The sequence below is a fragment of the Papio anubis genome, chromosome 6 (genome assembly GCF_008728515.1).
Source record: "Papio anubis isolate 15944 chromosome 6, Panubis1.0, whole genome shotgun sequence".
NCBI lineage: Eukaryota > Metazoa > Chordata > Mammalia > Primates > Cercopithecidae > Papio > Papio anubis.
Window position 1 is genome coordinate 154750746 of NC_044981.1, and position 17067 is coordinate 154767812.

The 17067-nt window shown below is 48.8% G+C and overlaps 1 protein-coding gene across 1 annotated transcript in view; it reads right to left on the bottom strand.

Annotated features, from left to right (window-relative positions):
- FOXO3 (forkhead box O3) overlaps window positions 1-13315 on the bottom strand; it is a 126265-nt gene extending 112950 nt beyond the window's left edge. Inside the window, 1 exon segment of the mRNA XM_021938031.2 lies at window positions 12364-13315. Within this exon segment, the coding sequence (XP_021793723.2) occupies window positions 12364-12981 (618 nt within the window). The 5' untranslated portion in view covers window positions 12982-13315.
- Window positions 13316-17067: the final 3752 nt, after the last annotated feature.

Genomic DNA, 17067 nt, shown 5'->3' on the forward strand with positions numbered 1-17067 from the left:
CCACCTCACAAAATATTTTTAATATCTTTCATTATTATTTCTGATTTGGCACCAAAACTGTCAATAACTCCTTGTAAATGTGTTTTTTTCCTGAGATCTGCTTTTCTTGATGTTGCTGCCTGCATTCATCCACCTGTTTGAAGCCTATAAAAGCACAGATATCCTACTGTACCAACACAGAAATTTCTGCGATAAGGTCCCATCCCAAAAGATTTCTACTGACCATGCATCACTCTATTGTTCTAAATAATACACTGTGCATCTGACCCATAGTAAACCATGGTCACACCTGGCAGTGACCAAAGAGAAATGGAGAATCACCAAACCAACAGGTTTCTAACAGAATTCTCAAGCCATTCCTACTCTCCCATTAAAGACCCAGGCAGGTACGTGCTAATTCTTAAAAGTTACTTAGCTCATGCAAAAATCAATGGAAGGAGCCTAAATCACAGAGCTTAGTCCACTTCCCACCAGCACACAGAGAGGTATTGTTACTCAGAGTGAGCACGACTCTGAAGATGAGCATTCAGCACAGACTCAGAAGGATTAAGGTGAGGATTCCTGGGGATAGAGGTAAAGAATGCGGCATAGAGTAGAAACTTTTAAAATGGCACCTCTTTATTTTTTATTTTATTTATTTATGAGATGGAGTCTTGTTCTGTCGCCCAGACTAGAGTGCAGTGGCGCAATCTCAGCTCACTGCAAGCTCCGCCTCTCGGGTTCACGCCATTCTCCTGCCTCAGCCTCCTGAGTAGCTGGGACTACAGGCACCCGCCACCACACCATGCCCGGCTAATTTTTTTTGTATTTTTAGTAGAGATGGGGTTTCACTGTGTTAGCCAGGATGGTCTCGATCTCCTGATCTCATGATCCGCCCGCCTTGGCCTCCCAAAGTGCTGGGATTACAGGCATGAGCCACCACGCCTGGCCAACAGCTCTTTAATTTCTTGTTGGACCCCACCCAAAGTCCCACCCACACTCCAGGAGACAGGAAAGTATACTAGAAAAGGCAAACGCTCCCAAGTCAGAGAGCCCTGGGTTTGGATCCCAAGTAAGTTACTTTCACCTCTCTGAATCATTTCCTTGTCTTTAAACTGGGGTTTACCAATGAGATCACTTGGACTCGGGAAGGGGAACATCACACACCGGGGCCTATCATGGGGAGGGGGGAGGGGGGAGGGATGGCATTGGGAGTTACACCTGATGTAAATGACGAGTTGATGGGTGCTGACGAGTTTATGGGTGCAGCACAGCAACATGGCACAAGTATACATATGTAACAAACCTGCACGTTATGCACATGTACCCTAGAACTTAAAGTATAATAATAAAAAATAATTTAAAAAATAAATAAATAAATAAATAAATAAACTGGGGTTTACATTTAAATGCCTATCTTATAGATCAATATTAAATGTAAAAAACTTAGTTGAGTAACGGGCACATAATAAGGGCTCAATAAATCACAGCTACTATTACTGTCATTGTTATTATAAATAGGCCAGAAATGTCTTGTGTAGACTCCTCTTTTTATTGTAAAAACCAAACTGTATCTCTAATATAACCCTGACACCCCTCCCCAAAAATATTATTTTAAAACATGAGAATAAACAGATACAATTCTGATTCTTAAATGTCTGAACATTTCAAGCCAAACCCTACTGGGTACCTAACAAGATATCTACTGCTACTGCTGCTGCTGCTATGAGGACAACCACTCAATGTTCTATGCTTTCATAGAAGAGCTGGTTTTTCGGATGTAAATATAAACACAGGGGACACGAGCCTGAAGGACCAAGTGTGTGAGACGTTGCAAGACTTGAACCAAGCATAGGACACACTGAGGGAACTCCAGAGAGATCTGGATTAGCCTTACCACCATCACTGATAGCAGTGAACATGGTATGCCTCCAACTTCTCAAGCCCTGACAGGGCCAAAAGGAGGCTTCTTCTTCCACACTATTCTTCCACTGAGGAGCCCTGGCTTTTCCCTCTCTTCCCCTCCCCTCAAAGACTGACTCTTCTAGACCAAAGCCCTCAGCCAGACTTCATGGACTTACTGTAAACCTCAAGCCCACAATCAACAAGCACAGCCATACTGTCAGTTCACAAAATAGGCAGAGAAAAAGAAATTCAGTAAGGAAGGGGACTAGGGGGAAGGACACACCTTATTCAAAATTCGAAAGAGGGCCATGTTCTAGTAGCTCTAACTGGGAAATCAAGGAAAATTCATGCCTCCCTCTGTCCTCACTGCAGGATAAAAAAAAAAAAAGAAGAAATGTAGATGACAAGAAAGTCGCCTATGAATGATTATTAACACTTTAATTTGAATCTAAATAAGGTCTTTTTATTCTTCTCCATCTGCAACTCTGCCATTCTCACTCTTCTATCCCTAGGCTCCTAGGTTACTTTCTTAGGACTGCCATAAAAAAAATTACCACGAATTTCAGGGCTTAAAACAACAAAAACTCACTCCCTCTCAGTTCTGGAGGCTAGAAGTCCAAAATCAAGGTGTTGGCAAAGCCATGCTCCCTGGTAAGGCACTAGGGGAGGATCTTTTCGTGCCCCTTCCAGCTTCTGGCGGCTCCTGGCAATCCTTGGTGTTCTTTGGCTTATAATTGCATCACTCTAATATTTGTCTCCAACTTTCCACGGCCTTATTTGGGTTTCTACGTATTTTCTCCTCTTCTTATACACACCAGTCACTGGATTTAGGACCCACCCTAAGCTGATACGACTTTGCTTTAATTTAACTAATTCAGGAAAGATCCTATTTCCCAATAAGGTCACCATTCTGAAGTTCCAGGAAGACATGAATTTTAAAGGAACTCTATTCAACCCACTCCAACTGCCATGTCAAAAATAAACCCCCACCACCAAAATATGGGGCATAGTGGTGGGAGGTGACAAATTATAGCATTATAGAATTACAAAAAGTTCAAAGTTCTAGTAGTCTATAGCTCCATGACTATTCATTTTTGAACTGGAAATAATGTTGTTCTTACTTTTTACCTTACTTTTCTCTCTTACCTGAGAGAAATGTAAACACATACATTTCTCTCACCCATGAACAACTGTGAAGCCTTGGAAAACATCAAAAGTCCCAATCAAAATAGCACTAAAACACAGAACATCCCACCGATCCAGACACTTGACCACTCTGTAAATATCTGGTCTTAGGTATAAATGAATATGTAGTATCAGGAATTGAGTAGCAAAAAGAGGAAAGGCAGGGGAGGATACTTTTTCAGTTAAAAGTACTCTCATTTAATAATCTAGGAGTGGGAAGTAAATCATAGGTCTTAGAAGACCAAGGTTTCCTTTAAAACACTTGCTTTAAGTTTTTAATCTCCACACTCCTTCTCCTAAATTTTCCTTTTCTAATGATGACAATAAACTTACATGGAAACACTATATATCAGAGTTCTTTAAAAAAATAATCAAGGTATTATTTTAGCTGTGTGGAGAAAAAAATAATTGAGATCAGCTTAAAGACTTGTGTACTCCCTCTGCTGGCTCTGAATTTAAAGTAAATCCTCAATACCTTCAAGGGCTAACTTAATAACTTCACTAAACATCTAAAATACAAGGAAGGCTGGTTGCAGGGGCTCGCGTTTATAATCCCAGCACTTTGGCAGGTCAACGTAAGAGGACCACTTGAGCCCAGGAGTTTGAGACCAACCTAGCAACAAAGTGAGACCTCATATCTCTATTAAAAAAGCATAAAATTAGCTGGGTGTCGTGGCGCTCATTAGTAGTCCCAGCTACTAGAGCAGCTGAGGCAGGAGGATCATAGCTCGCCACAGAGAGACAGGAGTTTGAAGCTGTGGAGAGCTATGATTGTGCCACCGCACTCCAGCCTAGGTGACAGAGCAAAGCCTTGTCTCAAATAAAAAATTAAAAATAAAAATACACAAGGGAGCCAGGCGCGGTGGCTCATGCCTGTAATCCCAGCACTTTGGGAGGCCGAGAGGTCGGATCATGAGGTCAGGAGATTGAGACCAACCTGGCTAACATGGTGAAACCCCATCTCTACTAAAAATACAAAAAATTAGCTGGGTGTGTGGTGCGCACCTGTAGTCCCAGCTACTCGGGAGGCTGAGGCAGGAGAATGGCGTGAACCCGGGAGGCGGAGCTTGCAGTGAGCCGAGATGGCACCACCGCACTCCAGCCTGGGCCACAGAGCGAGACTCCATCTCAAAAAAAAAAAAAAAAAAACCACACACACACACACACACACACAAAAACAAGGGAAACTATGATGTGGATTCTTCCACCCCACCCCACCCCCCAATGGTTTTCAAATTCTCAAACACGTACTGAAAACTACCAAACACATCTCTGTTGGGTTTACTGCAGGTTCACTCCAGAAGGAAGCTGATGTATGCTGTTTGTTTGTTTGTGGGAGAGTTTACTTTCTGCTGCAGCCTTGCCCCCTACACATGGGCCACATGCTTTCCTTACTCTGTGCTCACCTCTCCACTGCAGTCCTAGGACACATCTGGACACCAAGGTGTGGTGAGCCTCCAGAAGAGAACCTGGCCTCCTCACCCTAGGCAATGACACAGGAGTAGCAGAATTACTAGAAGAACCACAGCCCAGTAGAGAAGTTATCCTCTTCGCTTATGATGTTATTCCATAGTAGTAACTGAGGCATGCAGAGAAAAAGTTTCAAGATTAAAACCTCAAAAAATCAGGAGTGAAAAGCGGAACAAGCGAACTATAGAAAAGCCTGGCTTGAAACACACTCCAATCATATATTTCCATTTTACCAAGAGTGATACATGACAGTACTCTATGGATGCCAGCTACGTAGTTCTTTTTCCTTTAGGGGAGACTAAGATACTGGGAAATGAACGTTGTTTGGTCAAGAATAAAATGGTGAAAGATACTGGGTCTGTCTGGGCCATGATGCAGTCAGAACTGGGGTGTTCTATCATCATCACTAGCCTAACCACATATTCAGAACTCTAACTCGGAAGAACTGCAGACTGGTCCTTGAAATAGTTCATCTCAAAGACTGCCTGCTATCTCCTCTCCTTTCATACATGACTTCTATATCCCAATCCATGGATAGAAAACTTGAAGTACATTTGGGACTTCTGCCCCAAAATGCAGAACATTACAAACAACTAAGGTTTTACGTAACAGCTTTGTTCCTAAAAGTGGGTAAAATAAACTTGAGGCAAAACAATTCTATGGTGACTTTCTGGACCGTGCATGTTAATAATGCAAATAGCGAGGTTACATACAGAAGGCAAACTTCATTTCCTTTTTCTCTTAACGCAAGGTCATCCCAAGATCACTCTTCCTTCAGTTTCTGTGGTAGGTACCGATGGACAGTTACAGAGTTTTCAGGGACTTAGGCATTGGGTAACAAGGCGCTGCAAGAAACCCCAGATAGCACAGCATCATCTCACATTTACACCACATCACATCAACATCGATGCTAGGAGGTCTAAGGCTGATGCCACCTTCAGAGCTGCAAGTATCCAAAAGACTCCACTCATGACACCAGCTCACTTGTGAGTCAAATCAGCCCCTCTCAAAGTCACAGCTCCAGAACTAAGGCTATTCATATGGGTTGATTATACGATCCAAAAAGCAGCTCCAGATATTAGAAACACTTATTTGTCTGGCAGATACATTCCCTAATTTCAAGACCCTTACAACGTGCTTAAAAATATTCAAGAGTCACAGGAAAATGACAAAATAAACAGGTAGCAGCCATGAGGTGGGCAGGGTGAGGTGGCGCTGAGAGAAAAGGCATTTAACATAGTAAGCTGAGAGTGCTGATGGTGAACACAAAAAGAGAAACACAGTGACTCCAGTGCGAGCCAGCCTAGAAGAGGGGAGAAGCAGCAGAAGACAGCAAGTGAAGTATGAGCTTGCAGAACTTGAGGCAAACAGCACTAAGATGAACAGCTGTGAAACCACAATGGTAGGCAGCAGACACTACAGTACAGTGGTACAAACACACACTTTAAAAAAAAAAGAGAGAGAGGGTCTCACTCTGTCACCCACGCTGGAGTGGAGTGGTACAGTCATGCTCACCGCAATCTCAAGCTCCTGGGATTAAGGGATTCTCCTGCCTCAGCCTCTCAAGTAGCTGGGACTACAGGCATGCACCACCACAACAGACCTAATTTTTTTCTTTTTTTTGGAGACGGAAGTTCGCTCTTGTTGCCCAGGCTGGAGTACAACAGCACAATCTTGGCTCACTGCAACCTCCACCTCCTGGGTTCAAGCAATTCTCCTGCGTCAGCCTCCCGAGTAGCTGAGTTTACAGGCATGCACTACCATGCCCAGCTAATTTTTTGTATTTTTAGTAGAAACAGGGTTTCACCATGTTGGTAAGGCTGCTCTCGAACTCCTGACCTCAGGTGATCCACCCGCCTGGGCCTCCCAAAGTGCTGGGTTTATAGGTGTGAGCCACCGCACCTGGCCTATTTTTTTTTTCCTTCCCTGGTAGAGACAAGGTCTAACTTTGTTGTCCAGGCTGGTCTCAAACTCCTGGCCTCAGGCAATCCTCCTGCCTTGGCCTCCCAAAGTGTTAAAATTATAGGCATGAACCACTGCACCGACTGGACGCACCGTTACTCCACCCCTACTAGCTGTGGAACCCTGAACCCAGTCACTCACATATTCCTAGCATGTTTCTCACCTGCAAAATCAGGTAGTTAGATGATCTTTAAGATCTCTTTTAATTCTGAGTTTTAGGCAACAAGTAATACAGATGAGTCAGTGGCATCAAGGCTCCACATCCACTCCAGAGGAAGGCCAAATCTACATCAGGCCCTGGGAGACAGAACTGGGGATCCCAGATCAGTCCAGGGCCAAAACATGCTCTATCTAATCCAGGTGGAGCTTGGAAAACCAAAGCTTCTCCCAAACAGACCCAATCCACAGGAACCATGGTACGGTGGCTGTGCATCTCCAAAGCAAGCTCAAAATGATCTGCAGAGAATTAAAGGCCAGCTCCAAGCCATGTTGGACATCAAATTTGCCATTTGCCAGCAACTTCTTAGCAGAGTTGGAGTACTAGAGAAAGCAGAAATATAGATGTAAAAAAAAAAAAAAGGCAACGGGAATAGGCAGCAATGACAAGTTCACAAAGCACAGATATGCTATAGCTTATTTTCTGTCTCCTCCATCAGAATATGAACTCCTGTGAGCGAACTGGAACTTTATCTGCCTTGTGCTACCACTACATCCCTAGGTCCTGGCAGAATGCTCTGCAGGCAGCATGCCTTTGATAAACATTTGTTGAATACATGAAATGAGATGTGATGCAAATGAGTAAAAAGGGTTTTTTCTTTCCAATCTTTCATTCACTTACTGTATACCAGCTGTAACATCCACTGATATCAACTCATCTTTGCATTTATGATCCACAGCTCCTTTTATAGCACCAAAAAGGTAAAGTGGCTTTTCAGGACCCCTCAACTTGTGATGCAGGAAAAGAAGAAAAATGAGGAGTTGAGAACAGGGTCAAGTCTGTCCCCACAGGCAAAATAAGTGGGTATACAAACAAAATAAATTCCATATTTTCTCCAGCCCTGGGAATCTGGAATCTGGAATCTGATGCACCAGCTCTGGGTAAGTGGGGCAACCTGCCAGAATGCACAGGCCTAAACAGTCTTTAAAAAAAAAAAAATTAAGACGGGGTTTTGCTATGTGCCCAGGCTGGTCTTGAACTCCTGGGCTCAAGCCTAAACAGCCTTATCTTTGCATTTTCACGAAGATCTCTGAATGGATGGTAAACTTTTGCCAGACCAAATTAAATGACTTATTAGTGAGACAAGGCCTCTTCGTTAATTTTCCAAATAAAAATATCTTGCAGGTTTTAAGTAAGATTCACAAGCAGAGTACTAAAAAGTTTAACTACAAGATGTTCTTGTATGGTGTCATTTTCTTAAAATAGAACCCTCCTAAAATCTCCCAAAAATAAGTCTGCTGTAGTTTCATTTCATTTTCTAAGAAGGAGATAAACACATCAAAACACACACTTAGCTTCTTTTTTAAAGAGTCTCTGTTATATGGGACTCACAGATCAAAGTCTAAAAGGGCCAATTTCTTCACTTCAGAGGTCAATGACACAGCTTTGAAAAAGAGGAAAAACAGTCCCTCTAGTGTACTGGGGCTGTAGAAAGAGGAAGTATATTAGTTGAGAATCACTGACGAAGACACTATTGCCAAAGGAAATTACAAAACAACATATTGGCAACACGGGCCAAGCAGACAGATTCTTCACACACCATCATAACTGGCCTTTTGGTGAGTTACTCCAAAAGGTGACTGAGGTCAAAATTATGAGCCAATGTGGAATTGTTATGACTTAGTCATTTTCAAATTAAAAAAAAATTTAAACAGAGTTGCAGTTAAAATAACATTTTTCCTAATACAGTGTGTTGAAAAGGAACTGGATGTATTAATCTAAAGAACAGAAACAGTGAGGACATAAATAAGCATTATGTGACAGGACAGCCCTCATCTTTTTATCTTGGCAAGAAGCCTTAACAATACACATTCTTACATGAAAGAAGACTCGGACTCTTGAAGAACTATCCTCTGCAGCAGCAGCAGCAGAAATGTTAACACAGTATCCCCCACATTGGTGAAATTATGGGAACCACTACAGAAACTCAAGTCTGCCTAATTTGATTACGTCCTGACCCATGGGAAAAGCAGATATGTGTTGTGTGTAACGAAATAAGTGATAGATGGGCCTTACCAGGTAAGCCCTGGAGTCCTTAGAGATCTCCCCAAGACAAGAGGAACTGAGAGAATTCACTTGTTCAATTATGGGTGCAGTGCAAGCTTAATCTGAATTAAAGGAAATGTAACCTTTTCCCCTCTTAACCACATCTGATTATTCATTTCTACTTTAATGCCCGAGGTAAGGGAACCTATGAGATAGCCATCATCCTTCTCCCTGACACAGTATCTGACAAATGTAAGTAAACCAAGGGCTTCCTCTTTTTGTTAAAATGCTATCCTTCTCACCTCTTTTATCACTTCATAGCTCCTAAGTACCCCTACTGACAGGCACTGGACAGTTATGCAAACATGATACACTCACTCAGCCTCCATCTACATTTGCGCATCCTTTTGATGCTGAAATAATAAGCAAGATGTTTTTAGATTGAGAGGCAAATATGCCTTTCAGGAAAGCAACCTCTACTTATGTAAGACTATCCATTACCTAGTAAATGACCTTTAAAAAAAGATCAATTTAAAGAAGAAAATGGAGAACAAAAACCTCTAGAACTGTGGCTACTAATTACCTCTCTACTAACTAGCTGTGTGATCTTAAGAAAGTCATTAGCTTTTCCAAAAATCAGGTTCTTCACCAGTAAAATAAGAGGGCTGAACTAGATCAGGAAACTTCATCCTAACTATACATTAGAATCACCTAAGAAACTTAAAAAAAAAAAAACAAACCACAAAACACAAAACCTTCAATGCTAAGCCACACACAACCCAAATTAAATCAAATTCTCTAGGTATTTGTATTTTTCAGAAGTTCCCAGGTAATTCAAACATGCAACCAGGGCTGAGAACCACTGGTTTAGATTCTGATCTCCAAGTCCTCTTTTTCTAATTCTTTCATGTTATGATGTTAGGGTGACAATTTTGGTTATAAGGTCTCATAATGCAATGGCCCAAATAGCCTCAAAAGAAGTAAAGACCTGCGTGCCCTTTATGCACATATGACTAGGAGATGTTAACCTGAATTCTACACATTTTTGGAAGTTAAAAATCCTCTTACATTACTCAGAATGAAAGTAGTGTGGTTTAAATGCACATGCATGCTTCCAAAATGACTAATCATGACAAGAATCAACTCCTAAACTTGGACACATGGAAATGGGTCACAATTAGCTCCTGACCTCTCTCCCTTTTCCCTCTTCTTCCACTAAACCACAAGTACAAAAAAAAAAGGTTGCCTATTAGTCATAATCAGAATATGAAACCAGCCCCAGTTTCAAAGGGCCTTCTCCATCATCAAAGATTTGAAAGTTCCTGCATGGCTGCATCTTTTGAAGATCTTATAAAAACTCTAACAAAATTATATCCCTTTAGCCGTCAAGGATTAGTTGCCATGTGACACTCAGAAATGTATTGGTAAAAAATTTTAAGGTAAAAAGAATCATAAAATATGTGCCCTGTATTAAGCATATTAAGCCTTGAAAATTTCAATTTACAGTATTTTTAAGATTTTAGTTGAAGAAAAATGAGACAGCAGAGAAGGGTAAAAGAAACCATGAGGCAAAAAAATGGTTATGACATAAAATCATAAAGTTTATGACTAGGCCCAAAATCTGTATTGCAAGTCCTACAAACTATATGAAAATGTAACTAGCCCAATCTCAATTCATGCCTACTTTTGGTAATATCATTTTCTCATGTAAATCTTCCCCCACAAAATAAAATTCATTAAACTTATCTTTAACTATAAACACAATAACAAGAAATATTATTTATGAAATTAAATTTTTGTAACCTTAAAAATCACAGGAAAGGTGAAAACCTCTTCCTACATTAACTTTTTAACTAAGTTAAAAGTTAACTAACTTTTCACTAACATATTCTCCTCACCAAATTCAAACATGCAAGACTAAATTTCAAGTGAGAGAAATCTGAAAAATATTTCGAACCCCCAAATCCATGTTCTCAGATCCTGTCTGCTAACCCCTTCCTGATACTATACAGTGAGATTAACCATTCCCATCCACTTGGAAACCCAGTTTTAAAAGATGTCACACTAGTGCTCTTTTCAAATGGAATTATCTTTCATCCTTTCTGTAAAGAACTCTCATGTCATACAACTGGCATTCTTTTATAAAGCAATTAAATTAGACCAAATATAAGACTCATAATGTTAGCATTTGTTAAAAGAAATGAGACAGATTTGTGGATTAATATCAAAGCACATGTGTTTTACTTTTGAAGTATCTAATACAAAGCCTCTCTGATACAAGCCGTATTTAACTTTGGACGAGATTTCTAGAGGCAAAATAAAACATTCTCTACATTAGGTTCTTTAGCTTTTTCATACACAGGCTCGTCTTCAGTGCTTCCATTGAATTCTCCACTAAGATTAAACTGTTATTATTTTTATATCTCCTGAAACCCAGGAAAACAAGAAGAAGGGGAAGGAGGAAGCAACTACTTTCACATTAAAAAAAAAAAAAAATCTAAGCTAAATTGCAAATAGGAGCAGCTGATAAGAGATGTGTATCTCCAATTGCACAGTACTCTTTGGCCTGGTACTGACACATTACTGTCTTGGGGAAAGGGGCCAGGGAGGTGCCTAGGAAGAGCAAAGCAACTGGATATCAGCAGCCCAACAGGGGCAGAGGAGTTAATCTCTTTGGATACCCAACAGCAGGAAGTCATTACATCATAGGCCTTTCCACATCTCTCTCCCTACCACGTGTCCCATGCCCCAACAGGATGATAAGGAACGGTAGAGAGTCTCTCTTCGGGTTCATTTACAGGTAGAAGCCATTACGGCCCGGCCAAGCCCCCAAACCTCCTCCCAATCGCCAGAGTGAATGAAGCGCAGGTCCCCACACCAGAGCCCTTCCCTCAAACAGTGCCAGAGTCCAGGCCTCGGCGGGAGCAGACGGTGCAGCCAGTCTGGATTGAGGTGGCCAGATCGGCCGGTTCGAGGCCCCAGAACATTTCAGAAGCAGCTAGTAAGAAGCAGATTTACTGGAGCGACATCTCTGAGAAGGAAAGGTATCAATACAGGCAAGGAAAGGAAGCCGTCCAGGAAGAGGTTTGCAACCACTACTTTTTCTAATGGGATCGATGTGCCTGTAGGAGTTAACACCCACAAGCTGAAACTTGGACCCGAAGGTTCTCATTCAGCTAGTGACGACACAACATGCTCCTGCGACAGACTGGAAACCACACATCCAACCCCTCCTCTGGACACTGCGTCCCAAACACCCCCCCACACACACCTCTGACTCCACCTACAGCGCCCGCATCAGACCCCCACTACGGTAAACTCCACTCCAAAGTTGGCTGCAGACCTACCTTCTCCGCGCTGTCCTGAGAATCCAGCAAATGTACTCCTGTCCGTTCGCCCTTCCCTCGCCGGCGTCCCCTGCCCCCTCTCCTCACCTGGCCATGCCCTAGGCCTCTGGAAGCCTCCTTCCCCCATCCGGGCCGTCCCCAGGTGCCCCTACTACAGGAGTCAAAGAGAACACCCAAAGCCTCACAGTGAAGGCTCCCCCTGCCAACCCCTTGCCCTGGAACCCGCAGGCGCGCTCCGACGAATCCGAGGCGCGTCTCGCGCTGCGCAGGAGGCCCGGCGGGTCCTGCCGCCAGCCCGGGGTGGGTACGCACCTTCCAGCCGGCAGAGCTGTTGCTGTCGCCCTTATCCTTGAAGTAGGGCACGCAACGCACCATCCACTCGTAGATCTGGGACAGAGTGAGCCGTTTGTCCGGGGAGCTTTCGATGGCGCGGGTGATCAGGTCCGCGTAGGACAGGTTTCCCCAGGCGTTCCGCCGCGACGAGCATTTCCTCGGCTGCCCGGAGCCCCCAGCCGCCCCCGGCTGCGGCGGTGGCAGCGGCTGCTGAGGCTGCAGCAGCGCCTGTGTACCCCCGCTCAGAGCGCCCGCCGCGGTGGCTGGCCCAGACCCGGGGTCTTGCCCTCCGGGTGCCAGCACCCGGGCCGAGTCCTCAAGGAGCAGCCCGGAGCCCAGCGTGCCGCTCCCGCCGCCGCCGATCGCCATGGCCGAGCCGGCCCGTCCCCCGCCGTCCTCGTCGTCTTCATCGTCCTCCTCCTCGGGGATCATGGAGTCGGCGGCCGTCTCCCCCGAGGGCTTAGCAGGGCTCGCTTGAAGCTCCGGCCTTTGCAGGGGCCACGTACAGGAGCGCGGACGGCTCTGGGGCTCGAACTCCGGGTCCAGCTCCACTTCCAGCGGAGAGAGCGGGGCCGGGGAGGCCGGTGCCTCTGCCATCTTCGCCGCCCGCCCGCGGCTGGGGCTCTCGCGCTCTCCTCTCGCGCCGGGGCGGGGTGCGGCGGGGGAGGGACGTGGGCGCCGCGAAGGCTCCGGCTCCCGGGCGCCGCCGCCGCCGCCTGGGGAAGCACCAGAGGAGAGAGAAGGAGAGTTGGTTATCCCGGGCCGGAGCGCAGTCCTCGGCGAGTCCTCGCCCGCCGCCACTACCTCCCAGCCTTGCCGCGCCCGCCTCCCAGGAACAGGCGGACCTGCAGACGTGCGGCCAGCGAACCTGGCGCAGCAGACACCGCCCCCTGGCCAGGCCGCGGGGGAGCCGCGAGCGAATCGACGGCCTCGCGCGGGGCAGCCCCCTCCCCCAGCCGCCCAGCCGCAGGTCCCTCCCGGGCTAGGCGGCGGGGCGGGGAGAAGGGGGAGGGGCGGCCGCGCCTTTAAAGCGGGCAGCGGCCGGAGCTGGCGCAGCCGAGCGGCGGTCAGAGCCTGAGCTCGGGCGTGCGTGCGTTTGTTTATGTTTCGCTCGGGCCCGCTCTAGTGCCTCCCGCGGCGCCGCCGCTCAAGTCTGTGCTGTCTTCGGCTCTTCTCCCCTTTCCCGGCCCAGCCGCCTCCGCGACCCCCCGTCACCCCCAACCCGGTCGAATGGCCCGAGCCCGGGGACTGCGCGGGCAGCTCCCTCTCCTCTCTTCGCCCGCGGGCCGGAGGGCGAACGGGGGTCTGGGCGCAGATGGGCCCTTGTCACTTCCAAAAAATAAAGGAAACACGGAAAGAAGGGGAAGCAGCAGCCCGGCGGGCGTTCGCAGAGGGTCGAGCCCGGCAGGGACGGCCACTTCGGGATTTTGTGTGGTTTGCATTCTCGCGGACGTCGTCCCCTCCGCCCCCTTCCCAGTCGGGATCCGGGGGAGGGAGCGAGTCGGAACATAAATCTTCCAACAGGTCGGGAAGCGCCAAGTCTCCCGGGCTGCTAGAAAACCCGGACCAGCATGTTCATCACCTCCTTGCTCCCGCTGCTGCCATCTTGACAGTTTCCCCCTTCCCTTGAGTCCTTTAAAAACACTAGCGGGCGAGAAGGGGGGCGCGCACACCGCGGCTCGGGGAGGGGAAAGGGAAGCGCCCGGCCCAGCTCGGAAGCAGATCCGGAGTCACCGGGAAGGCGGCCGCCCGCTGCACGGCTCCGGCGCCTACCTCGCTTCCTTCCCTTCAGGGACGCGGCGGGACGACGCACGATCCCGCGCGGGCCCGGGGCACGGCGAGGAGGGGGCGCGCAACCTCGGCGAAGGAGGAGCGCTCGGGCCGTCGCCGCAGCCCGCCCGAGGAACCGCCTGTCAGCTCGCGCGCCGCCGCCTTCCACATTCCTCCTCCTCCCTTCCACGAGCAGGGCGGCCGCAGCAGCAGCACAAAGTTATAGACACACGCAGGGCGCCTCAACCTAAGCTGACGGCGGGCGGGCGGGCGGGTCCCCGCCCAAGGGGAGGGCTGGGCGGCGGGCCGGGCGCGCGTTGGGCGTGCGTGTGTGTGAGTGCGCGTGTGTGAGCTCGCGCGCGCCTGCGCGGGCCAGCTCCGCGGGGCTGCGGGCGTGGGTGTCCGGGCGCGCGCCGTGGGCCGGGATTCGGCGGGCTCCCGCTGCTGTCCCCGCTGGGCTCCTCCTCCCTCCCGAGAGCCCCAACGACAACAAAGCGCGGCGTTGGCCCGGGAGAGGAAGGAGAAGGGGGAGCTGCAGGAGCGACAGCCTCCGACGCTCCAAGGAGCGCAGCGGCGTGGCCTCCCCGACTCCGGGCAGGGCGCCTAGTACCAGGGTCCCCGACCTGCGCGTCCGCCCGCCGGGCTCTGGGCCAGCCCCGGTATCCGGTTCCCTGTTAGAACCCGACACTAGGTAACACCCGAAGTGAGATGCTAGGCGTGGATGGCAAGGTTTACCGCGGCATGGAAATACTGAACGGCGAAGATGTTGGCGCCTGCACAACTTCGATAAGCTGATGCTCACAGATTCGATCAGGCACCAAAAGGTTTGCACTGAATCTCTCGCCTCGGACGGTGGACCACAGTCGTGTTTCACTTTTCATGTGTTTCATGGCAAACGGGGGAGAGGTGTAACTAACTCCGAAGAAATGCAAATTTACCCCGTCCTACATTCAAGAGCAGATTCCGAACAATTGAGAAGGGGAAATAATTTTAATCTAATTTGTAAATGACAACAAAACCGCTACGTGCGCATTTTTGACTTTTTAAAAAAGACATATCCTTTAGGTTAAAAAACATCTGCACAAGTCCTTATTCTACGATCCGTGCCCCAAATCGTTTATTTGTACTCTACGAATGCACTACATGCGACATGCACACCAAAAGTCTAGACACTAGTTCATAAATATCTTTTTTAAAAAAATCCTTGTAAGTCACCAGAGATAGCTCAGAGTCTAGAAGCGGGCTCCTCAACGACCCCATACACAAAAAGGTCCAGCCCAGCGTACACAGGAGCCAGCCCGCCCCGCCGCCTCCGGGCTCCGGGCTTTGCGCAGCGCCCGTCACTCAAGTGACGCGCGGCCCCGCCCCTGCACCAAGCTAGTTCGACGCGTACAAACAGATGATGTCATCGTCTCCACACGCGCGTGACCCCGGAGCTCTCCGCCGCGTCGCCATTCGCTGCGCGGCTTACTCGTCAAGGCACGCCGCGTGCTTACTGGCCGCGGCTACCAGTCTCCAGGCCCCAGACGCCCCTCTCCGCCCCCTGCCCCCGCCCCCCAGCAAATAATAAACAATCGAGTAAAATTCTAAGGAAGGAGAGAGAGAAGAGGGAAAAAGGGAGAGGGCGCACTAGAAACCAATCCTTCGCGCGCTGGCGGTGGGAGGGCTCAAGGGGGGGACGCGAGAAGACAGCGGACGGGAGGAAGGGAGCCGACCTGGGACCCTGTGGCCGCCGGCGACAAGAAGGCGTCGGGGGCGGAAAGTTGCAGCGCACTCGACTGGGTGCGACTGGCGGGGTAGGGGGCACTAGGGCCTGGAGCGGCTGGGCTGGGGGCTCGTGGGCGGGACGCGACCAGCCGAGGGGGCGGGGACTGAGCGGCGCCGGCCGACACGTGCGGGAGGAGGGCGGGCGCGCGCGCCGCACACGCTGGGCCCGAGCGCGCGGCCTCGGTGGCCGCGCGCGCTTGTTTACCAGCGCACGTGGGTGTTATTTTTAAATGGAATGTGGCGCTGGCTGCGCTGCCGAGTGGCGGGCGCGTGGGGCCGCCCGCGCTGGCTGGGGGACGCGGCGGTGCCCGCGGCGCGGCCTCTCCGGGCGCTGCTCGCGAGACAGCCAGGCTGGCCTCGCTGCGCGCCGCTGGCGTAGCCGGCGGCCCGGGCCGGGGAATCTGAGAGTTTCGCGCGCTGCCCGAGCCGCGGCGGAGACGACGGTTTCCCGCCGCGGAACGCCGCCGTCTTTGCGCCCAGCTCGGCTCTCGCATTCACATTCAGGGAACAAAGCCTCCTGCTTGTGCTTCGCCCAGGACGCCGCGCCAGTCCGCGGCCACGGTTTCTGGAGCAGATCTCACACGCGCACACTCACTGGCACACATATTTTGTCCGCGAGAGGGACCCTCAGCACCCTACGTGCTCTGTGTCCTCGCTTCCTTGTACCGAATTCCCCCAGTCAACATGTGCCTGTCTCGTGGGCATGCGGCTGTGCCCACTAGAAATGCGCTTCTGCTATTTCGGGTTGCCCTTGGAAGGGGAAGTCTGGGGAAGGGGTCTCTGACTGCTTACTGCGATTGCTCCTCACGAGGCACCTCTCCTCTCCTTGTAGGCCTGTCCCACTGAGAAGCCCCGAGTTTGCATTTGGTTTACAGCCTGGGAGTGTGGACGGTGATGTACGACCACAACTCGGCTTCAAGTGCCAGTGCTTGGGGTACAGGTTGGGTATGGTGGTATGGTGGTGGTTAAAAGCTGGTATTGAGCTTTGCACGCAGAACTGGGAGGCTAGATCACCCAGGGTCGCGCATCGTGATGCAGCATAAAATTCCAAGAATTTTCCGTTGCTGGTTTAAATACTTATAACACTGTAGAAGAAATCCACGCGTTTTCCTCTCTAAATTTAAGCAATCTTTTGTCTAATTAGAG